We start from the raw sequence: 25,697 nt of genomic DNA, 5'->3' as shown, positions 1-25,697 counted from the left end.
TGAAATGCCTAACATGATAACCAAACAAAAGAAAGTCTGATGTAAAATGAAATGCATTCATTTAAAAATAAATACTTAAATATGTGAATTTATTTCATACCAGTTGTCAGTTTATCTCCTACAATAGAATACGACATGGTTCATAGAGATAAAAACTTACCTGGGGTTACCTAATGGGTTGATTGTGTCAGCAAGCTGAGGGGCATCATGGGACAGAGCTAGTTCTAGCCATTCATGTCGCAGGCATTCTGGTTGAAGGAAAGAACTTAGCAGAGGTGCCCTGGTAGAAGAGTAAATAAATGCACCCTTAGAGGGTTACACTTTTGCAGTAAAGCCAAAGAAAGAAATGCCAGACCTTACAATTAAAATAATTGGCCATGATTAAAATGCCTCTTTTTGGAAGAAAAATATATTCTGTACTCCAATGGACTAGAAGCCCAAACAATTTGATATGGTGGGTTCACCAAAGAACTGCAAAGCTCAGGTGTGCTGCGTCAAAGCTCTAGACAAATAAGTTCAATTTCTCGTCTGGTCACTCTCAGATTCGAGTTTGTACATTGTCGTCTCTCTGTGTCTGTCTGGTTTTCCTCTAGGTACTCTAGTTTTCTCCTGCTTATAAATAATTCTGGTCTAATTAATGTGGATGTGTACATAAGTGTACCATTTGACAGACTACATTGCCAACTTGTGCATAATGCTGAAATGATACAATCCAGCTTCTTATATTCAGATATGTAGGTTCAGACGGATGGATTAATTGAATTTTGTGATGACTTCTCTTAAATGTTACAGTTTGTTAATCTTAATTTTTACTGGGCTGAATATGTATTTTTTGACAAGATTGTGGATTTCATTTGTAAAATGTTAACTAATATGTGTTTTTTTCTGTGTGTTTCAAAGATCTTTTGTGTAACACACCTCTTAGACTTTGAGTTTTTCTTAGTGTTTTGGTTATATTAAAATACATTTTTCTTGACCCCACAATTTAACAGTGCACGGAAATCCTCACCCACACACACACACAAAAGATGTATTCTGTAGATTTAGGTGTGCTGAATCCATTTTTGAAATTTGCATTTCTCTACCACAATCTGCGAGATATTGGATTCAATATAAAATACTGTTTTATGGCATAATTATTTTTCTTCCTCAGATTATTATATGAAGTGTATTTTGAGCTGAAAATGGCAGTCTTTCTCATTCTTAATGTTAATGAGGTGAAAACAACCAAAAATCAAAGTTTTGATATGCATTTTGGCTTTCAATCAGTATTTTTGTTCTCTCTTCTTATGCCTTCAAAATAGCCAGGAATTTACGTTTAGAAGGTTGTCTTTTTTCTGTTCAGAGAGGAGAAACTTGTTGTTTAAGTGGTTTTTACAGAAATATGTAAAGTTGGGTTCTCTCTTTCTAAGTTACACTGGGGTACAACATGTCTTTAATTTCCTACACTCTCACTTCAATTTTTTTTCTTCTGAGAACACGGGAGAGGGAGAGGTTCGATCAGGACATTGCTCAAATGGAGAGATGTTATAGTGGAAAGTGGAGTGAGCCTTGTTGGCCATTCCACCATGAAACATCTTCAGAAGATTATAAGAGGAAAAAACTACCAAGCCACTACTTTTTTAAGTATTAATTATAATTAAAAAAAATGTATGTTTAATTTATAATTTTCCAAGTCTAAATTATAAATTTTAAAAATATGTCACTTTTTCTCCAAAACAGTGTTTTTTGTTTCACTTTAAACCTTCATCTCCCAAAAACTGAATATAATGAAACATCTTCAGAAGATAAGAGGAAAAAACTACCAAGCCACTACTTTTTTAAGTATGAATTATAATTTAAAAAAATGTATGTTTAATTTATAATTTTCCAAGTCTAAATTATAAATTTTAAAAATGTCACTTTTTCTCCAAAACAGTGTTTTTTGTTTCACTTTAACCTTCATCTCCCAAAAACTGAATATAATAAAGCAATTCTGTTTTTTTTTTTTTGCATTATTGTCTTCCTTTTGTCTTTACAATCCCATCTCCCAGTCCTTTAAACATTTCGTTGTTGTACATTCTATGTCAAAACAGTAAATGCCTGCAACTAGGTAAAATCGAAGATTTTGACCAAATAAATAATGAAACCTGAAACATAACCATGTTTCTTGAATAAGTTTCCTTACTGACTGAGTATGCTATTCAGAGAAATACAGCTATTAGCTAAATGAGCAAACTATGATACTGTATTTATAATACATGGTTTTATCTGACTATCTATATCCTTGTGAAGCTCTGCACAAAAATGAGAAACCTACTGTAAAACAGTACTCTGGCCAGAAATAAAAACAAGACCTAAAAATTACAAAACGGAGTCTCAGTCTGTAGTGCAAATGATAAATGTATACATCAAGCTGAGAGTTTAGGATATTAAACATTTTTCATCTTAATTACTGTATACTATCATAAAGCAAGTTTACTGTATTATACCTTTCTTCTTCTGGTTTCGATTTAATTAGGTTATCCAAGTAGGCCAGAAAGTGGGCCGGGTGATTCCTGGACATGGCCAAAACATCTGCAGGAAGTACAGTAGGGTAAAACTGTCCAAAAGATCTAATAGCAAGTTCCCCATACATTTCATAAAGCCTGAAGGAAGTAATAAAACATAAATTAATAGTTAAACATGAGACAGGTTAAATTTGAAGAGGGTGACCTCTTCTAGTTTAAATATGACACCATTATGGTATTTGAGTTAGTTGCCTTCTTAAAATTTAATTTCTAATTTAAATAACTGAAGTTCTACATCCTTAGTTCATTAAACTTCTATTACATTTATTGTATATTAAACTTAAAGAGCAGTACATATATCAGTGTGTAGGAATCAAATTGTTTTAATAATGGTTTAAGTTTACTTTTGTTCATTTTTGTCCATCACCTTTAAAATACACCTTGCCAAAATGGATGGAGCTCTAAAATTGAAAAACGAAAGCAAGCTAAAAGCATATGTTGGGCAGAACCTACCAAATACAGATAGTTACCCTAAAATTGAGTACTTAAGCACAAACACAAAGTAAGTGACTTCACATGAATGACAACAGAGCCACAGGCAACACTGTGAATATTTTTAATTTGATGCGTCTTTACTTACCAATATGCATGCCAGTTTAGCAGTACTATGATGACTAATGACAAGAAAATGATATTTTAACTTCAATAACACTGCATCTCTCTTTCTCTCTTTATTACAGCTCATAGTGGTTACATGCTCTTTCTGCAGTGCAAAAATTACCAGCCCCCTGCAGCGTGTGCTCTGTATGCAGCTATAAGGAGGGAAAGAGTAAGAATTTGAGAGTTCCCAGCATTTGATCTCTATGCTCTTCATATAGCTGGGGCCTAGCAGCAATGTCTCAGAACACTGAAGCACTATCTATCCTTCCTTTGAAAGATAAAAGTTTTTTTTTTCAAAATATTCCTCTACAATTACATGTAAAATCAAACATTCTTGCACATTTTTAGGCATAAGCTGTGTTTTTTAAGCCTTAAATCAGGATAAGCAGAATCCTGAATACCATTCAAGAGTATATGCTTTCATCCCTGTGAAAACTGTATGCTGTTTGTTGGTGGCATAAGGGAGTGGGACTTCCATGTTACCATCTCCAGTCAGTCTGACTATACCTTTTCTGCCTTTCCTTTTTCAGTCTATTTCTCTTCTGCTGTCTCAGAGTTTTGGTCAATTTGATGATAGCCTCCTGGAACATCTGGTGTCTTGGTGTAAACCCTAAAAGGCCTAGTGTCTTTTGAGTTCTGTGGTGCAGGAAGTTTAATGTTGTTTTTCTACAGATAATCCAAATTACTACAAAGGGATGTCATGATGGGGTTAGACAGCAAAGGTAGATTTTCTCCAGGAAGTTGGAGACAAAAATATACACTATATTGCATGTGCTCTACAACAACTCATCATCAATCCTCATTCTGGTCATTTCTCAATATAAAACTTCTGAATTTTCCAGTGTCCAAATGTACTTATTTTTTTAGCACACACTACTAAATAATTTTTGACATTGATGCAAATGATAGTACGAATGCTATATTAGTTAAATTCCTAATCCTATTAAATCATCACACCTTCTATCTTCTCACATGCTCTGTAATTCTGCCTTTTGTTTTATTAATGACACCGCCAACTAATACTTTTTATCCCCTATATCACTGCTGTTATTCCAGTCTTGATTATATATGAATGTCCATTAGTTTAATCCTTTTATTACACATGTTGATATTATTTTTAATTCTCTGACAGAACATAAATACCCTTTCTCAAAACTTTATATCCTATCACTCCCATTTTCGGTCCATCACTAGCATTTTAACAACTCATTACTTCACTTCAATTTCTGTCAGGCACTCTCCTTGTATCCATTAATCAAGGCTTGGTAGATGATCCTGCTTTTATTTAGTTTGCCTTTAAGTGTATAACATGTAGCTTTTCAAATTCCTTTTCCAAGTACTTTGGCATGTGTGTGGTAGCATTGCATTGTAAAACTGAAATCATGTCTCACATCTCAGGAAAGCATGCATCTTCATTTCGTGGAGCTTAATCATAAAACTCTTAAATAAACTAGGTGGCAGTAGAATTCCATCTTTTTGTAAAAAGTAAAAATCCGAAATTGAGTACACAAGGGTGTGGCACTATGCTTTTAGGGTAAAACCAGAAGTTTTGTTGTTGCTAGGGTTTCATTTATTAAAATGACTAGGGGGCCCCCCTACTCGGTTTGCTCCCCAACCCCCCTTGGCCTGCGCTACGCACCAGCCACTTTGCATCTCTGCTGCTCGCGTATGTGGATTTCACTTTCACCAAACAACAAATCTTTTAGTTCTCGCGGATACACCTCTTCATTGGGAAGAAACACTACTTTTCCCTGATGGCAACATGAATTAGACGATCTACAAGTCTCTGACTTAAAAGTTTAAATCCGAACAATATATTCAATCTCTTTTTGCTGTTCCGTTATTACACCAAGAAAAAATTTTCATTTGTTTGCGCTAATGTGATCTTTACTATCATTTTTTGAGACGTTCGAATTTTAGTACTTTCATTATCTCTAACCTGCTCTGCATGTGTATCGCGCCAACATTTTTGAATTCTTTACGACGTTCTACTTTGTCATCTACTCTTTGTCTTTTATTTCCGGCCCCGGGCGTGGTTAAATCTTTTGGTACAAAGTCTCATCTCACAGGACATGAAAGTATCTCTCTGAAAAAGTCACGTCTCATCCCAGGCTAAAAAGTCTCATCTCGTCCCAGGATTTTTTTATTATAATAGATAAGATATGTTACTGATACAGCTAAAATTATTTCCTTTCCAAAAATATTACTCTGATTGGATCCTGAAATGGTTTTTGACCAAATGATTTAACCAGGTACAGCATATAATAGTGTATTTTTATCAATATGATTACAACTCTTTATTCTCCCCCACACTACTATCATCACAAACACTACTTTATGTTTTCCCTTTAGATTACATAGAGGCACTAAGACAGGGCTGCCTATTATCTCCTTTATTTAATTTTTCTGTTGTGCCTCTATCCATTTCTTCAGTCCAAATTAAACGACCCAAATTTATGTACAAGGCGTTTCAAAGAATTTTGTTAATTACCAATGATATTCTCGTCTTTCTTGCCCAAGACCCTTTAGACATTTCTCACATTCTGACTCTAGTAAATATTTATGAAGCTAATTCAGGTAACATAAGCAAAATAACCATTTATACCAAAATTCCATTTCTCCCTCCCCGAGTCCCACAACAAACTCTCTTAAGTACTTGCGTATAGACATCTTTTGTTCAATACAATATATAGTCAGTTAAAATTATGACTGGTTTTTCAAAAAATAAATCTTTATTATTTAATTAATTCCCTATTGAACCAAATCTACTTTTCTTAAACTTTAAAACCTTTTTTGCCTAATCTGGACTCTGTTAATCCATATGTATTGAAAAAATGTAGCCTTTTGTGCTGAACATCAGGACCTGATCCTTAGCGTAACTCACGTCTGAAATTGTCCTATATACAATAACTGAAATTGAATTTTATTTCAAGGTACTGGAAATCCTCTTCTTCATATATCAATCTTAGTCACATAATTCTTGTAAACTGATGCTCCTATTTTGAAATGTGGTTTTCTTCCTTTCTTTTGGTGTTTGTCTTTTTTGGAATGATACTGGCAGGGCTAAGTTGAAGTGGGAAGTTGGTTCTATTTTTTAATTTTTTTTTTTACCATAATCATGTTTGATTTCTTTTATCATACTCAACCAAAAATGGCTTTGGAAAAAAAAATATTAGTTTTGATTTATACTAATTTCTTAATGAAAATTAAAAAAAAGATACTGTCTTTTTATGGTTATCACTATAAAATAATAGTCTTCTGTACTACTGTATGTTAATACCATTACCTGGTCAAGTGTGCAAGAAGAAATGGAGTGCTGCACAGTGCAGAATCTCTTAAACATTTCAGAGACTTCAAAAGGTTTCTTTCTCCAAGAAATGTGGTCTCTTGACACGACAGGGTCAAAGCTAGCAGAAAATATATATAGACCAATATGATCAACAATTTTGCAAAGTCTTAGTTAACTCTGTTTTACATACAAAAATTATATAATGGATGCATATCCTCCTTTCTTATTAAATTAGTATTAGAAAGTTCAATAACATTTTGAATTGTTTGTATACTGTAAATAAAAGAATACATTTTAAGCTTTTGTTTTATAAAGAAGTAAAACAATATAAACATTTTGCTTCACATACACTAAAACTGTAACTTAGTCTTTATTTGGATAATTAGAAGTGTCTGGCACAGAAATAATGACAGATGTTGATTAACTTTAAAACACTAGGGATAGTGGAGAATATTAAATGAGAAGGCTCATAACTCGTTGCAGGAGTTGTGCAAACATATTCCCGAAAATAGGAATAATTGTAATATTAATCAGTATTCAAATATTTTCTTACCAACTGGTAATCTTAAAGGTCAACATACTTTTATCTGAAAAGAAGAAGAATAATGGATATCTACTTGTTTAAATCTATAATGACGAAAACTCGTTGACCAATATCTTTGTAAAACCCTAATACAATATTAACAAATCAAATCCAAATTACAGTAAAATGTATTAATATAAAAAATGTGTGTGGAGCACAGTGGTAGCACAGCAAGGACGAAAGAGTTCATATCCCAGGTCCATCCTGTGTGGAGTTGCATTTTCTCATCGTGTATGCATGAATTTTCTCCTGGTGTTCCAGAGTCCAAAGATTTGCAAATTAGTTGGACTGGTAATACTAAATTGACCCTAGTGTAGGTATATGAGAGCATTTGTGTGTGCATGTGTTCACCATGCGATAGACTGGTGCTCTGTCCAGGGATTGTTCCTGCCTTGCCCTTTGACCCTGCTCAGGAGAAAGCAGGTTTGGAAGATGAATAGATAGATATTCTGAATTAGAAAATGTTGCAACTATGACGGTGGTTTGGTATCAGTTTGGCATAATAGACAGCCGGAAGCTCAACCCAGCCGGGACGCCCATATAATGGAAGGATGGGGGAAGACAACTGTTTTGGGACAATTCTTCCCCCTAGACATTGGATGGCAGCTTCCCTGCAGTGTAGCGGTGCCCCGGATTCCCACAGGGTACCATGGGACATGTAGTTTTATACCACAGCCCTATTGGGTACCGTGTGTGACGCCAGGAGACGCTGCAAGAAAATCTAGGGAGTCAGGTTTTCCCCATAGCCCGGAAGTACAAAGTCACGAGGGCTGAAGCCCCGAAGTACTTCCGGGCTGATTAAAGAACATACATATTTTGCAAAATGTTTTAGGACAAATGTCGCAAACGTAGCTTGCTACTTACTTTAGCAATTACATCTTCTGGATATAATAAAGATAAAGAAAGGCTCTATATTAATGCTACAGTCTGTGAGAGCTATGGAAATTCAATTATGTTTGGTTAAGGAAATAAAGTCAGCCCTTCGTATAATACAGTTTTCAACAGATTGTACCCAAAAAAAAAAAACAAGCAAAATTACTAAAAAAAATTACTTTGTTGGCTATACGTATATAAATTTCAGGTGCATTGCCTTCTGTTTAAAGACTGCACACTCTCACATTACCATTGGTTTTTTCACATGATCTAAAGATAAAGAGTTAGCTAACAGGTCTAGTGTGAATGAATGTCCTCTGACTGAATATCCTCTTCAGGTTTGGTTACTGTCTTGAGCTCAATGACACTGTACTGGAAAAACTAAGAAAATACACAGTTGAGTTAATAATTATATTTAATTTACACTATTGATTGTCCAGAACCTTGCTGCTCATCATTGGTAAAGATAACTGAAATTATATTGATTTTTATCTGCAAATCATAATCATACATTTTTCACAGCTGGAATATTTTTATGTGTTTTTTTCCTCACCTTTGAGTCCAGTAATATAAGTATCCCATACAACAGGGTAGTCCCGATAATGAATGAGACAGCAACGTCTCACTCTTTCCAAATCCAGCAAGAAAAAGTACTGCTGAAGGAAACTGCAGGCCATCACTGCCTCATCTCCTGTCTCACTAGTGCAATGGGAACCATGCTCCTCAGACTGAAAGCAACTCATCTCAAAACAAAGGGTAGCAAGTTCTGTGAGGTCTTGGTGGAGTTCTGATGAAAGATCAGGAGGAGGTGATATTTGCACTTGCTCCCAAGTGTATTCTTTTGTGTCCACTGTATTATGCACACACTCTATACTTGTATTTTTTTCGTCTAGTGTATCTAAATTGGTTTTACTGTGTTCGTTCTTCATGGAAATTTGATCTTCATACATTTCTGTCTCTCCTTTATTCTCAGTGATATCCTTTTGAGGGACAAGTGTTACATCATAGGCTTGCTGACTATCTCTTTCACCATTCAAATGATTGTAATCTTTTACATCATCCTTATTTAAAATCAGATTTGCAGACTCTTGCCTTTTCTTTTTCTCAGTGCAGGTGTTATTTTGTTCAGCAAAAGAAATACTCTCTGAATCAACCTCAATGGTCTTTTCAACTTTTACATCTTCTATCCTTTTGATTCCCTCTTGCATGGAGGATTCATGCTTCAGGTCTCTGATGTTCTTTATGTTTATGTGATTCTTAAGTGACCCAAATGTCTTTACCAGAACAGGAAGCCAGGCTTTTAAAACACACATCAAATCATGTGTATTCAACAGGACTATAGGATCCTCAAGAAGTGCTCTGGAAAGAATAAAACAATTATTAGTTTAGAGGTTATATAAAGAAACTTAGTTGCAAAACTAGAGATATACCTTTTAACAAAATGTAATATAACATTCTCAAACCCCTTTAATCCAATTTATGGTCTCAGCAGCACTGCAAGGCAATTAAGAGCTAGTCCACAGCAAAGCCCACTCCCACACAAACACACTCTCATACTAAACAGGGCCAACTAACAGTTGCCAAAAAACAATACAGTGGTGTGAAAAACTATTTGCCCCCTTCCTGATTTCTTATTCTTTTGCATGTTTGTCACACAAAATGTTTCTGATCATCAAACACATTTAACCATTAGTCAAATATAACACAAGTAAACACAAAATGCAGTTTGTAAATGGTGGTTTTTATTATTTAGGGAGAAAAAAAATCCAAACCTACATGGCCCTGTGTGAAAAAGTAATTGCCCCCTGAACCTAATAACTGGTTGGGCCACCCTTAGCAGCAATAACTGCAATCAAGCGTTTGCGATAACTTGCAATGAGTCTTTTACAGCGCTCTGGAGGAATTTTGGCCCACTCATCTTTGCAAAATTGTTGTAATTCAGCTTTATTTGAGGGTTTTCTAGCATGAACCGCCTTTTTAAGGTCATGCCATAGCATCTCAATTGGATTCAGGTCAGGACTTTGACTAGGCCACTCCAAAGTCTTCATTTTGTTTTTCTTCAGCCATTCAGAGGTGGATTTGCTGGTGTGTTTTGGGTCATTGTCCTGTTGCAGCACCCAAGATCGCTTCAGCTTGAGTTGACGAACAGATGGCCGGACATTCTCCTTCAGGATTTTTTGGTAGACAGTAGAATTCATGGTTCTATCTATCACAGCAAGCCTTCCAGGTCCTGAAGCAGCAAAACAACCCCAGACCATCACACTACCACCACCATATTTTACTGTTGGTATGATGTTCTTTTTCTGAAATGCTGTGTTCCTTTTACGCCAGATGTAACGGGACATTTGCCTTCCAAAAAGTTCAACTTTTGTCTCATCAGTCCACAAGGTACTTTACCAAAAGTCTTGGCAATCATTGAGATGTTTCTTAGCAAAATTGAGACGAGCCCTAATGTTCTTTTTGCTTAACAGTGGTTTGCGTCTTGGAAATCTGCCATGCAGGCCGTTTTTGCCCAGTCTCTTTCTTATGGTGGAGTCGTGAACACTGACCTTAATTGAGGCAAGTGAGGCCTGCAGTTCTTTAGACGTTGTCCTGAGGTCTTTTGTGACCTCTCGGATGAGTCGTCTCTGCGCTCTTGGGGTAATTTTGGTCGGCCGGCCACTCCTGAGAAGGTTCACCACTGTTCCATGTTTTTGCCATTTGTGGATAATGGCTCTCACTGTGGTTCGCTGGAGTCCCAAAGCTTTAGAAATGACTTTATAACCTTTACCAGACTGATAGATCTCAATTACTTCTGTTCTCATTTGTTCCTGAATTTCTTTGGATCTTGGCATGATGTCTAGCTTTTGAGGTGCTTTTGGTCTACTTCTCTGTGTCAGGCAGCTCCTATTTAAGTGATTTCTTGATTGAAACAGGTGTGGCAGTAATCAGGCCTGGGGGTGGCTACGGAAATTGAACTCAGGTGTGATACACCACAGTTAGGTTATTTTTTAACAAGGGGGCAATTACTTTTTCACACAGGGCCATGTAGGTTTGGATTTTTTTTCCCCCCAAATAATAAAAACCATCATTTAAAAACTGCATTTTGTGTTTACTTGTGTTATATTTGACTAATGGTTAAATGTGTTTGATGATCAGAAACATTTTGTGTGACAAACATGCAAAAGAATAAGAAATCAGGAAGGGGGCAAATAGTTTTTCACACCACTGTATATGTGTCTGTGGGGATGTGCAATTAAAACCCACACAGACATATAGTCTTACAAACTCCAAGCAGACAACAACTGAGCATAGGATTTGAACCCAGAAAGAAGACTCTCAACACACTGAGCCAGTATATCACACAAAATACCTTTTTAATCAAACATAAATAATTCTAAATACATTTTCACATCTGATAAGCAATGGGAATGTTAAACTGACTTAAGAACATATGTAAAGCCAGCTTTTTATGCTCGTATCAGATACACTACCAGTCAAAAGGTTGGATACACCCTGAAATGTTCATTTTTTGATAGATATATATACCTTTTTTATTAACATACCATTAAATTGATTTAAAAATATAGCCAAGACATTACTAGGGTTTCTAATTGCTGTTACAGCTTGAAGTGACTGACTTTTAATTCATTACTCAGATTATGACTGAAAACTCCCATTTTCAGCAGTCATTCCTTCATTCTCCAAATGGTAAAACCTCTTAAGGTGTCGTCACATTAGAGGACTTTTCTTTCACAGTAGCGAGTCAGAGGCAGTCAATAGTGCACCCCGTGGATCCAGTTGCATAATGTGACATGCCCAATGACTCACTCCAACTAGTCCTAACAGATTTGATTTTGGATTTAGTCACAGGGGCAAGCTCTACATATGTGCATGGCAGCTGACAACCAATTAATGCTCATCTGGAAGTACAATTTACTTAATGCAGCAACGAGGAATAAGGAACCTGGGTGTTTTGGAACTTGCAAATAGATTAGAAGCTTGTCTGTCTGATGCCTTGTGCTTTATGCACCATGAAAGAAAAGGAAAAAAAAAAAAAGAAAAAAAAAAAAGGGCAGATATTGCAAATGGATTCGCCATACCTGTTAACCCTCCGTAAAGCACAGACACTGCGATGCAGCATGTTATTGGCTGTCATAAAAAGAAGCAACCAAAACAGTGGTGGAAAGTTTGCATGCAGTCCCGTAATTTGACATTTCCAGTAATTTTCAGTCATATAAATTGACATTGCCCAGCGAGAAGATCAGCAACAATAGACTGTAAGGTAGACAAACCCAGTGACTTGAAGTTGTGTAATGTTCCATCAGCTTTAGCTTATCCTTAATAAGTACCAACTGGTTATAAGGGAAGCCTTTGTTTGCATTAGCACCGCTCAAACCTGTTGCAACATACTGACATTCCTAACATTCCTAAAGTTCAATTCTGGGTTCAAAAATGGCCAAAAATAGCTTTAAGATGAATGTCTTACTGGTCCTCAGATGGCTTCTTTCTTAAATATACACCAAATATCAGTGCTTTTCCAGTCATCTTCCATCTAATGTCTGTGTTCTTTTGCCCATTTTAATATTTTCTTTTCATTTGCCAGTTTCAGATATGGCTTGTTTTAAAATTCTGCCACTAAGGCCAGTATCTCAGAATTGGGTTTTTTCCCCCAGTACAACATACCACTCCTCAAACATCTTTCATAAACTTTCATAATAAGAGAAGCTCTTTTAAAAGTCAGAATCAGACAGCTCCTAGAATTTCTTACATGCACTTCTCACACTTTGTCACTGCTATGTTTGCACCTTCATCTGCACTCCACATATTACCTAAGTAGCAGAACATCCCTATTTTCACCAAAACAATTCCTTTTCTGATATCTAAATTTACACTTACTATATCAGTGTTCTGCAACCCTCTCACACACTTTCAACAAATAAATATTGCACTTTCCGTAACCAGACAATCATTCAGACCACTACATCTTTTATACACCCACTTCCAACAACCTGTATATTGGAATGAGTTTCTAACAACATATCTAACACACACACACACACACACAGACACATGCGCACACGCGCACACACACACACACAATACAGCCCCCTTCAACTTACTTTCAGAATCCCCACCTGCTGACCTGACTATTGTTCATGCTTGGTGTGCATCTTGTATTTAGCAAAATAGAAAAAAATGAAAACCACAAGGCCTACTTTGCATGATCTGTTGATTCTCTCAGTTCCTTAAAGCAATCTTCTTCTTCTTCTTCTACTGTAACATCCAAACACCTTTGCAAAAAAAAAAAATGTAACAGTTATTTAATTACAGTGTGTGTAGTGACAAACAAAAAGACTATTGGCAGTGCAAATTAACTGTCCCAGCAATCCTGTCTGTATAATACACAAATAAAATTGTTCAATTTGTTCAGTGCTGGAAAGAATATGTACATAAAATAACAAAACTCACTTTTAAAATACACCAAATCCAGAATGTCAGATTTTTGTCTAAAAAATTAAATGTCACAAAAACAGGCTGTTTTTGTTTTCTAAACTTGATCCAACAAATTATGAAGGAGACATTCGTGGAGATCAGTGAGCTTAGAGTAAAAAATGTACACTTCTGATAAGAATCTTCAATTAGATAAACCATGCTAGAATGTTATTGTAGAAAGTAGTTGAACTCGGAATGAAAAAATAATTTTAAATGTGAAAATACTGAAACTAAGATTCAACTCTTATTTCAATATGGCACAATTATTTTTCTTTATGTACTGCTACTTTCTTCATTAGCATTTTATTTACTGTCTAGTCTATTACTTTTTGAGGACATTTCATAGTTATAACATAACCCTGTAAAGTCTCCACATTAACAAATTATGTCACTAACCATACAACACAGACAAACTGGAAAAATAATTTTTTACCAGATTTTTTTTTTTTTTTTTTCTAAAACCCCAATGTTGAACTTCTTTCCTAGAAGAAAGCACTACCTGTTGTAATTTGAGTCTGCATGGAAAATATCATAATGTCCTGTTATTTAATCATTCACAAAGCAATGTTTTAACTTTTATAATATCGTGGACTATTTGCTGTCTTTTTCCATGCAAGCCTCCACTGGCAATTTAATTAGTTTCATTAATCCATGTGTGTTCTTTAAAAAATGCATTTTAAATTTAAATGTATAACTAACATAAAACATACAAGAGAATGAAATAATCATTTTGACAACATACTGAAAAAAAGTTAGAAATGGTACTATTAACCCAGTGCTGCACTGTGCTATGTAATGCATGAGTAAAGCAGGTAAAATCATTATACTTTGGGGCTCACTTATTTAACGTACACTGTGTTGTGTGCACTTCTAAGCAAAGTAAAAAATGCATACTTGAAACATCTAATGATATTTACAAAATTAGATACACATTACGGGAAATTATAAGACATACTGCAAACATATAGTCTTATTGAAACATATGCATTGTTCTTGTGTATTTAAACAAATGTGCAGCAGGGTTGTAGTTTTTAAAAAATCTTGTACATCAAAAGTAGGTTTTAACAAGATAAAAATACTAAAATTAATTATAAAAATTGAATTTTGATATTTTACTGTTCAATTGAGATGGTCATATACATTCTGCAATTATTTTGGTTTTGATTAGTTAGATTAATCTTATGCTAAATGAATTCTTTCATGCTCTTCAGCCCTTGTATATTCTTACTTTTTGTCTTGCTCAGCAGATTCAGCATTGAGAGAAACCAATAAATCAGCTTGCTGGCTTCCATCTTTCCCTTCTAATTTCAGCCATAAATCTGATGGCATTTGGAGAGTGTTGATCTTCTCTGTTGTTTTTTTCATGAAGCTGGACACACTGAGAAAAAAGTAATATTAAACAGCACATATATTTTTTAACAAACATGTATAATGTCAACTTTGCAAACTTTTCAGCTTGGCCAGTTTCATTTAAAATATGCTTTATAGCAACCAAAAACTCTCATTTTCTAAAACCCCAATGTTGAACTTCTTTCCTAGAAGAAAGCACTACCTGTTGTAATCTTGATCGTGGCACATAATTCTACTTAAGAGATGCACATATGTTCTTGCAAATAATAATTTCACACTGAATTTCATGTTGCTTGAAATTAACAAGCTAAGCAAAAGTTAAGTTTACATTATATGTAAATATGAACTTATTAGGTAATAAAGAAAACCAAGAAAATATAATGTAACCAAACAATCTGTAAACATCAAAACATAAATTCCAATAAAATATTTAATAAATAATATTCAGGTGGTTAATAATATCCAGCACATTTTTCAGTTTATTCAAAGTCTGGACATAATAAGGATAGTTAATCAGCAAAATCATTGGTTAATACATTAGCATAAAGATTAATATGATATTGAAATATATTATTGCAAATGTACTACTATACATATTGTACAAAATTAATTAAAAATAGAAAACAAAACAAATGCGATGCAGTGATTTCCAGTACCTCTTAAAACCATCAAGTGAAACCCAAAAGCCATTGTCCAGCAAAAAGAAAGATCGTTTTAATGGTGGTCACCTTCATAAGTAATCAGTTTGGATATAAATCTTTTCTTACCTCATTAGTGCTCTATGTACTGCTTAAGTATTATAATGATAACCTTGTCTTAAAAATAAAAAAGCACACTACAGTGGGCAACACATTTGCAAGTATGCATTAAAAAAATGAGAAGTGAGAGTTTGGGGATTTCTTTACTTGTCTTTAAACAATTGAAATGTGACTGAGATAGTCACAAGTCGTAACCAAACTCAAATATAGATTTCTCTGTAAACATTTTGGTTTTGCAGTTGGCAACACAAACATCATGGGATAAAAGAGGTGTTAAAAAGGCCAGGTTTAAAAACATTAAAGTAAAAAAATACAGAGCATATGAAAAAGAAAGTCTACTTAAAACAGTACTTTACTGGAGTTAGAATTACCAAGTGCACTAAATGGAAAGGATAGCACACCAAATGTTGTCAAAATCCAACATAATGTATGAAAAAGCTTTAAACCTGAGCTGCAAATAATGAGACTTACCTGTCCTTAACAGCTTGCAGGTTGATGAGTGGGGGGGTGGGGCGAAATGGTAATGGAATTTGGAACTGAAGGAGGGATTCACATCGCTCTGTGTCAGGACGATCACTTGGTAGGGATGGGGTCTCTAACGATGGTTGAGGTAAGAGGAGAAGATGGCAACACCAGGCAAGCACAGATGAAGCACACAGGAGACATGCAACACAAGAGGTACTACATATGATAACCATACTGTACAATGATGTTGACATTTCAGGGTATGAATTTCCTACAACCACAGTGGAATCAATTTAATTTTAGAAATACTCTAACATTATGAACCAATGTACAATTTAACCAAACAAGTATGATAAATTCTATGACATTACTTGGTCAAAAATGTGCTTATAAACCAACAGGAAATGAGAACAGAATACAACAAATGAATAGTAATAAGCAAGCACTGTAACTAAACAAGTACCATTACTAAAACTAAATATTGCTATCTCAGATACACAGTTATGACCGAAAGTAGAAAAATATGACCATTCATGATTCTGTGAAATGGTAAATTGATGACATTTCTGCCAACATTTTAAAATGTATGGTTTATGAATACTACAATCTCTGCCTTTTGTTTTGTGCATAATTGAGGTGCACTGAATTTTATCAGACCGAAGTCTTCTGAATATACTAGATGTAAATGGCTAGCTTCTTGATTTTAAATGGAAAGAATAAAATACAGTAAGAAATATGATTTACACTAAATACAAAACTTAAATGACCATCTGAAGACTCAGGACAGTAATATGTTTTTTTGAATAGAAGAAAGAATCACCATTAATCTAGTGGATAACAAGCAAGAAAAGTTATAATAAAAAAGTCTACTGAAATCAAAATGTGCAGTAATGTTCTATAGCACATGAAATCAGTAAAAATATTATTTATTTTGCTTTAATTGAGCAAATACATAAATGGTAAAGCACATTAAGTGAATAACATTTACTGTCAAAAGAAAATCAAAATTATATAATCCACTACAAAAAAGAAAACGACTCTCTAAAACAATAGCACACTGAATGATTCCCTAGGAAAATATATAAGATCAGCATTTCACACATGTATTTTTCTTGTGTTGTCTTTGCTCTATGCAGAAGACCTCAAGTTAAAAAAAATAAAAAACAGGTATTTGCATATTAACAATTATTTTACATGAAACCAAAACCAAATGAACATCCTAGTGTACCTTCCCAAAGTGACACATAACTCTGATATCCCTGTAAACATTTATCTTTTTCTCAGTTTTTTAAATTCCAGCATCTTTGAAATCTAGACATTGCCATATAAAGAGCACTGCAACAGATCTTTAGGAAACATTTGCATTTGTCATGAACACATGCTTGCTACATGGGATATGAATTCCTTAGCATCCACAGTAAACTAAATTGGAATTTTACGTCTCAGTTCAAACGAGTACATTCAACAAACAAACAAATACTTGTCGAATCTGCATGTCTACACTCTGAATCTTAAATTTTCAATTGTTTACCCTTAGTACAGTCTAAGATGCCAGTGTGTCCCTAAAATCTAAACAGCCAAACACCATGCAGTTTTTCTAAAGCTTTTAGCAACCTCTGTATTGTTTTCTATTTAGCTTGGAGCACACAAATCCACAGAGAGTCTGAACTGCAGTGAATATCATTACCCAACATCGTCAACACATCTTTTATCATAGAGGAACAGCATTTATCATCAATTTTTGAAAATATTCCTGTTAATAATGGTGAGTGTTATGAACAAGAAGTTCGGTTAGAAGTTTGATGTACAAGGCAACATCTGTGTAAAAGAGTGAAAAACAGTAAGCATATAACTATTACATATGGGACTGTAAAATGTATATTCATTAACATTATCAGTATTTGTATATGATTAATACAAGGTATTTAACATAAGCATGCCTATTTTGTGTCAACAGAAGCTTATATCAGCATGTCCCAGAGGTCTGGATGGCGACGGTCCCAACCTCAGTGACACCACCTGTATATAGTGCAGACTTTTTAAATAGTCTTTTATTATTAATATACATTTGCATTAAAAAGTCATGATTTATAGCAAATATCAGTTTTTATTTCTATTCCATATTAGACAAGACTAGATTAGATTAGATTATAATTGGAAAATTGTGGTATAATGTTTTGTCCTACCAAATATAAAAGCAAATCTGTCTTCAGTGTTAAGAATGTAGCAAAAACAAGTAAACAGACATACTGAGATGTACAATTATTAGAATATATATATATATATATATATATATATATATATATATATATATATATATATATATATATATATATATATATATATTTGTAGGTAGAGATCCACAAAGGGGGAAAATGAGTCACATATCTTAAAATAGTTTATGACCAACACCTTCTGAACCCCACCTTACTAATCTAACCCCCAACCCATCTGCCATAAACTTTCTGAACTCTGAATCTCCTCAGTCTGAGACCATTTTTAATTGAACATGTGCAATAAGCTATATTGGTAATGTGCAATATACTAATGTAATACAATATAGAATATGTAATGTACTATTCATTAGCAGGTGCAATAACAATTTATGCTGCTGTACTTTGAGCAATAATAATTTCACTTATAACATATATTTCAATAATAAGATCACTTAACACTGTATATGACATATTTGGAATTATTTGACTTTTATTTAAATGCACCTTGGGGCTGTCACAAAAAGTAATTTCGTTGTGTTACACAATGACAATAACGTGCTTGAACTTGAACCCCTCCCCCTTACCTCAGCTATATATTGTCTTTGATTCCTGTACATTTAATCATTTCCTCTAATGATGACGTCTGGCAGGTTGTGAAAAGTTTAGGAATAAAAAAACTATTTTAAGATAAGTGACTCATTTTCTCCCTTTGTGGATCTCCAGCTACAAATATGCAAACCATATCACAGACCTTTGTTTCCATATATATATTTTGTGATTCCTGGTGTATATCACATACCTTGTTCTTCTTCATGAGCAGAGCTAAATTCCTTCAGCCTCTCATCTTCAGAAAATGTCTGACTAACCATCGAACATGCATCTTCATCAGATTGACTGCCACGACGACTAATCACTCGATAAATTCCACTGTCCAGGACATTAAAACTTCCCTGTATGAGGCAATCATATTTAGGAGTAATTTAATATCACAAACTGTAACATTGGCAATTTATAAAATATAAATAATGACATGTTACCGACAAACTTTCAATACAATTAACAACAGGGCATTACAAACAGTCCCAACGATCCCTGTCTCCCAAAGCCCAGATTTTATTTTAAGTGAAATTAACTAGTGTTCAATTAAGACATCTCTACCATAACTTTATCAGAATGGCACTTCTCCAACTAATCACAACATAGTCCTTGACCAGTGTTTTGGGAACTTTAAAGGCAATTGTATATGCAAACCAAACTGCTGCTGGGTATATCATATCATGACCATGACCATCTTATTCCAGTATACTGTATATGACAGAGAGAAAAAAAACAGAATAACTGAACAGAGAAAATTGGACAAAGACGTAAAATATGAAATCAGATATGCAAACTCATGCCATCCAGCTTTACACCTTAGTTAAGAAAATAATTTGGAATTTCTGTTCAACCTGATTCACTACATCCTCAACAGTTCACACAGAGTGCATATGGATGACTGCTTTTCAGAGGCAACATCAACTAGGTCACCACAAGGCTGCTGTCTGTCTGTCTTCTCCTTTGTTTATTCTCTATACAGATGGCTTTCAGAGTTCACACATGGACACACATTTCTTAACAGATGTGGATGACCCTGCCATTGTCAGTCTTTCACATGATAAGGCTGAACGTTAGACCTATGTTGATGATTCTGTTAAGTGGTGCAATCATTATTCTATATAGCTAAATATCTCTAAAACCAATAATTAGGCTGTAGATTCTGGTGTTCCTTTCCTTCCCATCTCTCAAACAATAATTGTAGTGCAAACAACAGAGGTGACATAGCACTGCAAATACAGGGACAATTGATTACAGACTCATTTTAATCATGATGTTGTAATGAAATCTTTCAGAAAAAATATGCCCAATTCCACAAAGTGGTCAAAGGATAGTCTGAAATATATATTTATTTAAATCATATACCACAACCACACAAGTCACCATGTTCCAACCTATTTTAGCACATAAGGGAAATTCTGGGGTAGCACCTGACAGAAAGTTTTAAACTACTATCAAAAAAACCAAACAACAGAATTTGCATTACTCCAACAGTTTTACAACCTGCTTTGGTGGCTCATGATGGACCAAAGCTCTATAAAGATGTATGCACGTGTTTCCATTATTTCAATGCTTGAAAAAAATTTTTTAAAATCTTTTAACTATGACTAAAATAAAAATCAAAGTGCATCACAAATAATGCACACTTAAAGGTGGGGTAGCATCATAGATTCTGCATATTTACATACTTAGCATAGAAATTAAATATGTATCTCTTAAGGCACATCTTGAAAAGCTGTTCATTTAAACAGTCTTTTGGACTTTAAACCCATGAATTATTCTACTATTGAACTTTCACTGCGATAGATCTTGTTACATCAGATCAGAAAAAGTTTTATTTGCAGAAAATCTCCACAAAGCAGCATGCCTCAAGAACTGAGTCCTGACAAGAGGCATGCAAGTAGGGTTGCTCAGAGTACAATGGAGGAGCAGTCATAGAGAAGCTCCACCAGCCTACTCTTGGTGCAATGCAGCTAATGAGATGCCAAATGGGTGGCAATGGGAATTACAGGATGAAAACGTGGTGCCAAGGAGGAACTGGCAAGCTTTCCAGTTTAGACAGTGACAGTACCAGGCCAGTAGCTTGGCTGTGTGTGTGATGATGATTTTGCCTGCTGTGCTGGACCTAAACAGAGCCTGAGGGTCAGTGACATGTAAAGCTCCCATGGACTGCCATGACATTGAAACAGGAGGCTAAAAGTGCAAGTTACTTTAGGGGAAAAAAAGAGAAAAGAATAAGCACCAAAGTGACAGTATCTCCCATGGGCGTAATAATACTAGGGTTGAAAATAGTTATTATTGCGTTATTGTTTCTTTGAGAGTCTTTGTTGGTAGAAATCAGCCTGTTTGATTTCTACACAGCAAACTGTCAGTGCAGTTTTGTTTCTTGCACCCAGGAAGTAGCATTACAATATTCAAGCAAAGAATATGACAAGCGGCTCTTGAATAAATGAGCTTGTTCCAAAAAAAAAAAAAAAAAAAAAAAAAAAAGACTGGAAAGATTGGATGTCTAAAGTCAATTCCAAAGTTTGCAAAACAATAGCAGTTTGGGGTCAGGGGAAGATTATGACACACATATCCATCACACCTTCTTACTCTGAAATGATGGCTAAACTAGCATAGGAGAATAATGAAAAGTCTGCCTGTAGCAGATAGCTACAGGGCTATCAGAGCACAGCTGGAGGAAGAGACTCCTCAATACACAGGTCACTCAGTTGGCCTGTAGTTACAGCAGAGGGAAGAAGCTGGCAGGTATGCTCTGCAAGATAAACTGTTTAACAGACAAAAAATGAAAAGTCATCTGTGATATAGCACAATGAATATTTATCGTATAGGGAAGAGCAGTGAAGGGTAAAATAATGAAAAGGGTGTAAAGAAAACTGCAGAATTTAAGGAAAGGACCCTGTAGGTGATATGAAAGGAATGACAAAAAGCTGCAAATGTAAAAAAACAGTTTGCAAAATTATTTAAATAAATTGTGAATCATCCATAAATTAAAACAATAATAACAAAAATATATATACATACATACGGTATATGGAAAAGTATGGGGCTGTGTCATCATTTACAAAACTATGTTTTCCTTGTCAGCAACTAAAGGCTTGATTCAAATTGCCCTGTGCCTCTAGCAAATATGATGCATCCTAAAATCAAAAAGCTTTGGAATTTGCAATAAAAAATTCAACTGGAAAATTTAAAACATTAAAACAAAAAAAGTATTAATTCTGTAATTTTAGCAAGTACTGACTAGAAATGAAATACAAAGAAGTATCACTGATTGTTTAACGTGCCTTAAGTCACACTTAATTGTTGTCATAGTTTTATGAAATTGTTGAATTTGGATGCATTAGGGAATATAACCAAGCACAGGTTCATAAAAATCACCGTGAATGATAAGGTGCAGAAGGATATATGTATTAGTTAATAAACTCCAAAAAGAACCTGCTTGCATATCAGTAAGAATAAGGTGGTTTCAGCATGTGCATTTTTAATGAAAGCAAATAATGACTTTTTTTTAAAAAAACAGTACAAAAGACCTGCCAGAACAGTCAAATATGAGCTTTCCCAAAACCAAATACATCTTGAATATTATTTACTTTTAATAAAAGACTACAAACCCTGTATTGTAATACTTACATGAGAAGAAATGCTGCTTCTTCTACTGCTGGAGGCAGAGTCAAGGGGCTCTATTTTTAAAATCAGTTCCTCCAACTGGCCAATCAGATCTGAATGACAGTTAACATCCAGTTGGTTTTTCAGATGTTCTAGTCGGTCCAGTGGCAAAACCTTACGAGCCTAAATGTAAACAAAAACCATTTAAACATAAACACGTCATTTCTGTAGAATTTGGAACCCCAGTAGTTAATACACAGTATGAACAATGTCAGATTAGGAAAATCCAAGATGCCATTAGCTTTTGTTAATTCTTAAAGTAATAAACTCTGCTTTAATGCATGCAGTTGTGCTACTATTTTGATTTTCTTTATAAAAATGTCATATTTAAACAGGTGTACAATAAAAATGTAGCCACTCCATTTTGACTACATCTTTTATACTAACCATTATTAAGAATTTGGTTACAGTAACCACTACCAGGCAGGGCTAAAATGCCTTTCTATTTCACATGCTACTGTCTTCTAATTATTCAACGACATAAACACAAGAATTCCTAGACCAGACTGTATGCTTCACATATTGTTTAATAAAATTTAAGCTATAAAATTTACAGTACATAAAGGGGGGAATTTAAGAAACATAAAATATGTAAAACAATTAGATAATATAATAAGGTGTTTAACACTATACTGTATTATTCTTTCCTTTCTGGAAAAGCTAATAAAATGTATTATTCCCTTTAACAAAGCTGGAATCCTAGAATCAGTAGCATGTAATATTTTCATTATTAACATTTAATTTCTTCCACTTTTGACTTTTCTGACATTCGGTTATTACTCATAGTAAGTTAGAACAAGCATTCAAGTTACTCATAAAATATAGTGTTTAAAAATCAATTCATATTAAAAAACGTCATTGAAGCAGGTCCACCAGCAACCGTGAATTAGATTAATCAGATTGGAAGATGTTTTGTTATTTAAGAAGTGGGTGTGAATAGTATTGTAGGACACGACACTCAAAAAATGTGTATTGAAACATGCAGAGGAGTAGAAAAAAGTAGGATGTTAAAATACAAGTCACATACTGTAATAGCTAATGACTGAGTGCACAGAAAGAGAATTCTGCCGGACCACAAGAGCTATATCCCATGACTTATTCCAAAATACTAGGCCAAGTCACATGTTAAACATTAAAGACTGAATCCTCACTGCCAAACTGACCTTTCCAGAGGAGATCACATGACAGAACAAAGAACAGACAGCAGCAGCTAAGACCCAGGAATCCATACGAAGAAGCCTTTCCACACATCGCTCCACAGACAGCAAATACAGGTGAGAGATGTGTCCATCAAAATGGAGGCAGAAAAGTTCATTTCTGTAAACTGCAATGTCCAGGACTTCTGAAAAACAGAAATGTTTAATGACTTCAAATTTAGAATTTTTCATAATAATATGTTAAGAGATGTGGGAATTTTAATATATAAGGCAATACCATTCGCAGCTTCAGAAGTAGTATCTGACCCTGAAGGGTGCAATCTCATGGTGATGATCAATTTATTTAATTCCAAAGTAATTTTGATGAATAAATATCCAGCTCATGTGGATGATAGAAATTTTATGCAAACTGTATCCATTCCCAATATGAGCATTTATAAAATTATAATGACTGGAGATTTTAATTGTGTTTCAAATCCAGACCAGGATAGATCATTAACTACAGTGGTGATAACATCTAGTAGCCTCACAGTAAAGAGATCATGGGTGTGGACCACTTTCAGTAGTGAGAAAAGCACTAAATAAATGTTAATATTAAAAATAATAATACTGTAATATTACCACAAAGACAATCACACAGTTTGTAATGGACCACAATAATCAGACCCAGAATCAGAGATTTTTAATTCCAAATTCAAGAAAAGATTCCTTCTTCTTACCAGTACATTACAGCTACTCAAGAATTGATTATTTCTTCATTAATATTTCAAATCTTTCTCAAAAAATTAACCGGAAACTAAGAAAGAGTCAGAGTTAATCAACGAGATTTCCAGAATAGATTATAAATATGCCACGTCTCCAAATGAGGCACTTTACAGACAACAAAAGAAACTGAACAACTCACGTTTAAATCGAGACATCATTATTTTCAACATGGAGATAAAGCTAGTATGATTTTAGTTCAACAAATCCTAAAGCTGGAAGTTTGCAGTGCACTAACAGAAATTACCAACACAACTAGAGATAGGAATATGGACCATATAATTATAACTTGCACATGTAATGTCCTTATACTCCACTCATGTTAAAGGAGATGAGACATTATCTAAGGAGTTTTTTAATACAAATACCACAGCTCAATACTCTATGTGCTGAAGAATCTGACAAACCTCTGACACTCTCAGAATTACTGGATGCTATAAACTTACTCCAAAGTGGGAAAGCAGCAGGACTTGATGGCCACCCAATGACAGAGTTGAACGAGACTATGCTTTCACCACATTGCACAAATTTGGGTTTAGCCCAAAAATATCTGTATGGATAAAATTACTTTATATCAGTCAAGAAAACTCAGTTCTTCTTATCAACATGAACTCAGACTACTTCAGAATAGAACATGGTACTCAACATCATCATTGCTTTTTCCATTTTCCATTGAACCATTGGCTGTTCATTTTCAAAATACATCAGAGAAAAAGGGGATTATCAGGGAACGACTCGGAACAGAAAATATCATTATATGTAGATATGGTACTTTATATATCAAACAAACACCTTTGGTCCTTAACTCATCAGCAGAATTTAAAAAGACCTCTGGACTTAAAGCTAATTTGAATAAGAGTGTGCTTTTTCCAGAGTACTCTCTAACACTCCAAACTAGATTGGATATCTATCCGTTCATGCTATAAAAGCAGTTTAAATATCTAGGGATAAACATAAGTAAATATAAAGATCTCTTTCAACACAATTTTGGTAACAGCATAAAAAAAAATAAAACAAGATGTTAACAGATGGTCTACCCTTCATTTCACCTTAGCAGCAATAATCAAGATGAACATTGTTTCAAAGTTTCTATTTCAGAGCATCCTCATAGACATTAACAAATCATTCTTTAAGAAACTAGACTTAATTATATCCCCATTTATTTGAAATTCAAGATGTCCACACATTCAAAAGACTACTCTACAAAGACAAAAAGTAGAAGGCGGCATGGCACTACCCAACTTTCAATTTTATTACACACACTGATGAATTTACACCAGTCTGGTCAGCAATGGAAACCAGCTTGATATTTTCTTCTGATCGAACGCTCTAAAACAGATAAGGGATGCTGTTA

The 25,697-nt window shown here is 34.4% G+C and overlaps 1 protein-coding gene across 3 annotated transcripts in view; it reads right to left on the bottom strand.

Annotated features, from left to right (window-relative positions):
* Positions 1–25,697, bottom strand: part of hps5 (HPS5 biogenesis of lysosomal organelles complex 2 subunit 2) — a 58,135-nt gene that overhangs the window by 6,440 nt on the left and 25,998 nt on the right. For 2 of the 3 annotated variants that reach the window (XM_028794182.2, XM_028794184.2), the window contains 10 exons: positions 23,588–23,766; positions 22,389–22,547; positions 18,958–19,108; positions 15,949–16,072; positions 14,598–14,747; positions 13,093–13,167; positions 8,448–9,253; positions 6,436–6,556; positions 2,472–2,627; positions 161–280 (listed from right to left, as the gene is read on the bottom strand). In XM_028794182.2, the coding sequence (XP_028650015.1) occupies positions 161–280; positions 2,472–2,627; positions 6,436–6,556; positions 8,448–9,253; positions 13,093–13,167; positions 14,598–14,747; positions 15,949–16,072; positions 18,958–19,108; positions 22,389–22,547; positions 23,588–23,766 (2,041 nt within the window). The remainder of the gene's footprint in view (positions 1–160; positions 281–2,471; positions 2,628–6,435; positions 6,557–8,447; positions 9,254–13,092; positions 13,168–14,597; positions 14,748–15,948; positions 16,073–18,957; positions 19,109–22,388; positions 22,548–23,587; positions 23,767–25,697) is intronic. The other variant, XM_051923199.1, reaches the window with a different exon arrangement.

This window comes from Erpetoichthys calabaricus, chromosome 2 (genome assembly GCF_900747795.2).
Source record: "Erpetoichthys calabaricus chromosome 2, fErpCal1.3, whole genome shotgun sequence".
Taxonomy (NCBI): domain Eukaryota; kingdom Metazoa; phylum Chordata; class Cladistia; order Polypteriformes; family Polypteridae; genus Erpetoichthys; species Erpetoichthys calabaricus.
This window is presented reverse-complemented; position numbering and strand designations above follow the sequence as displayed.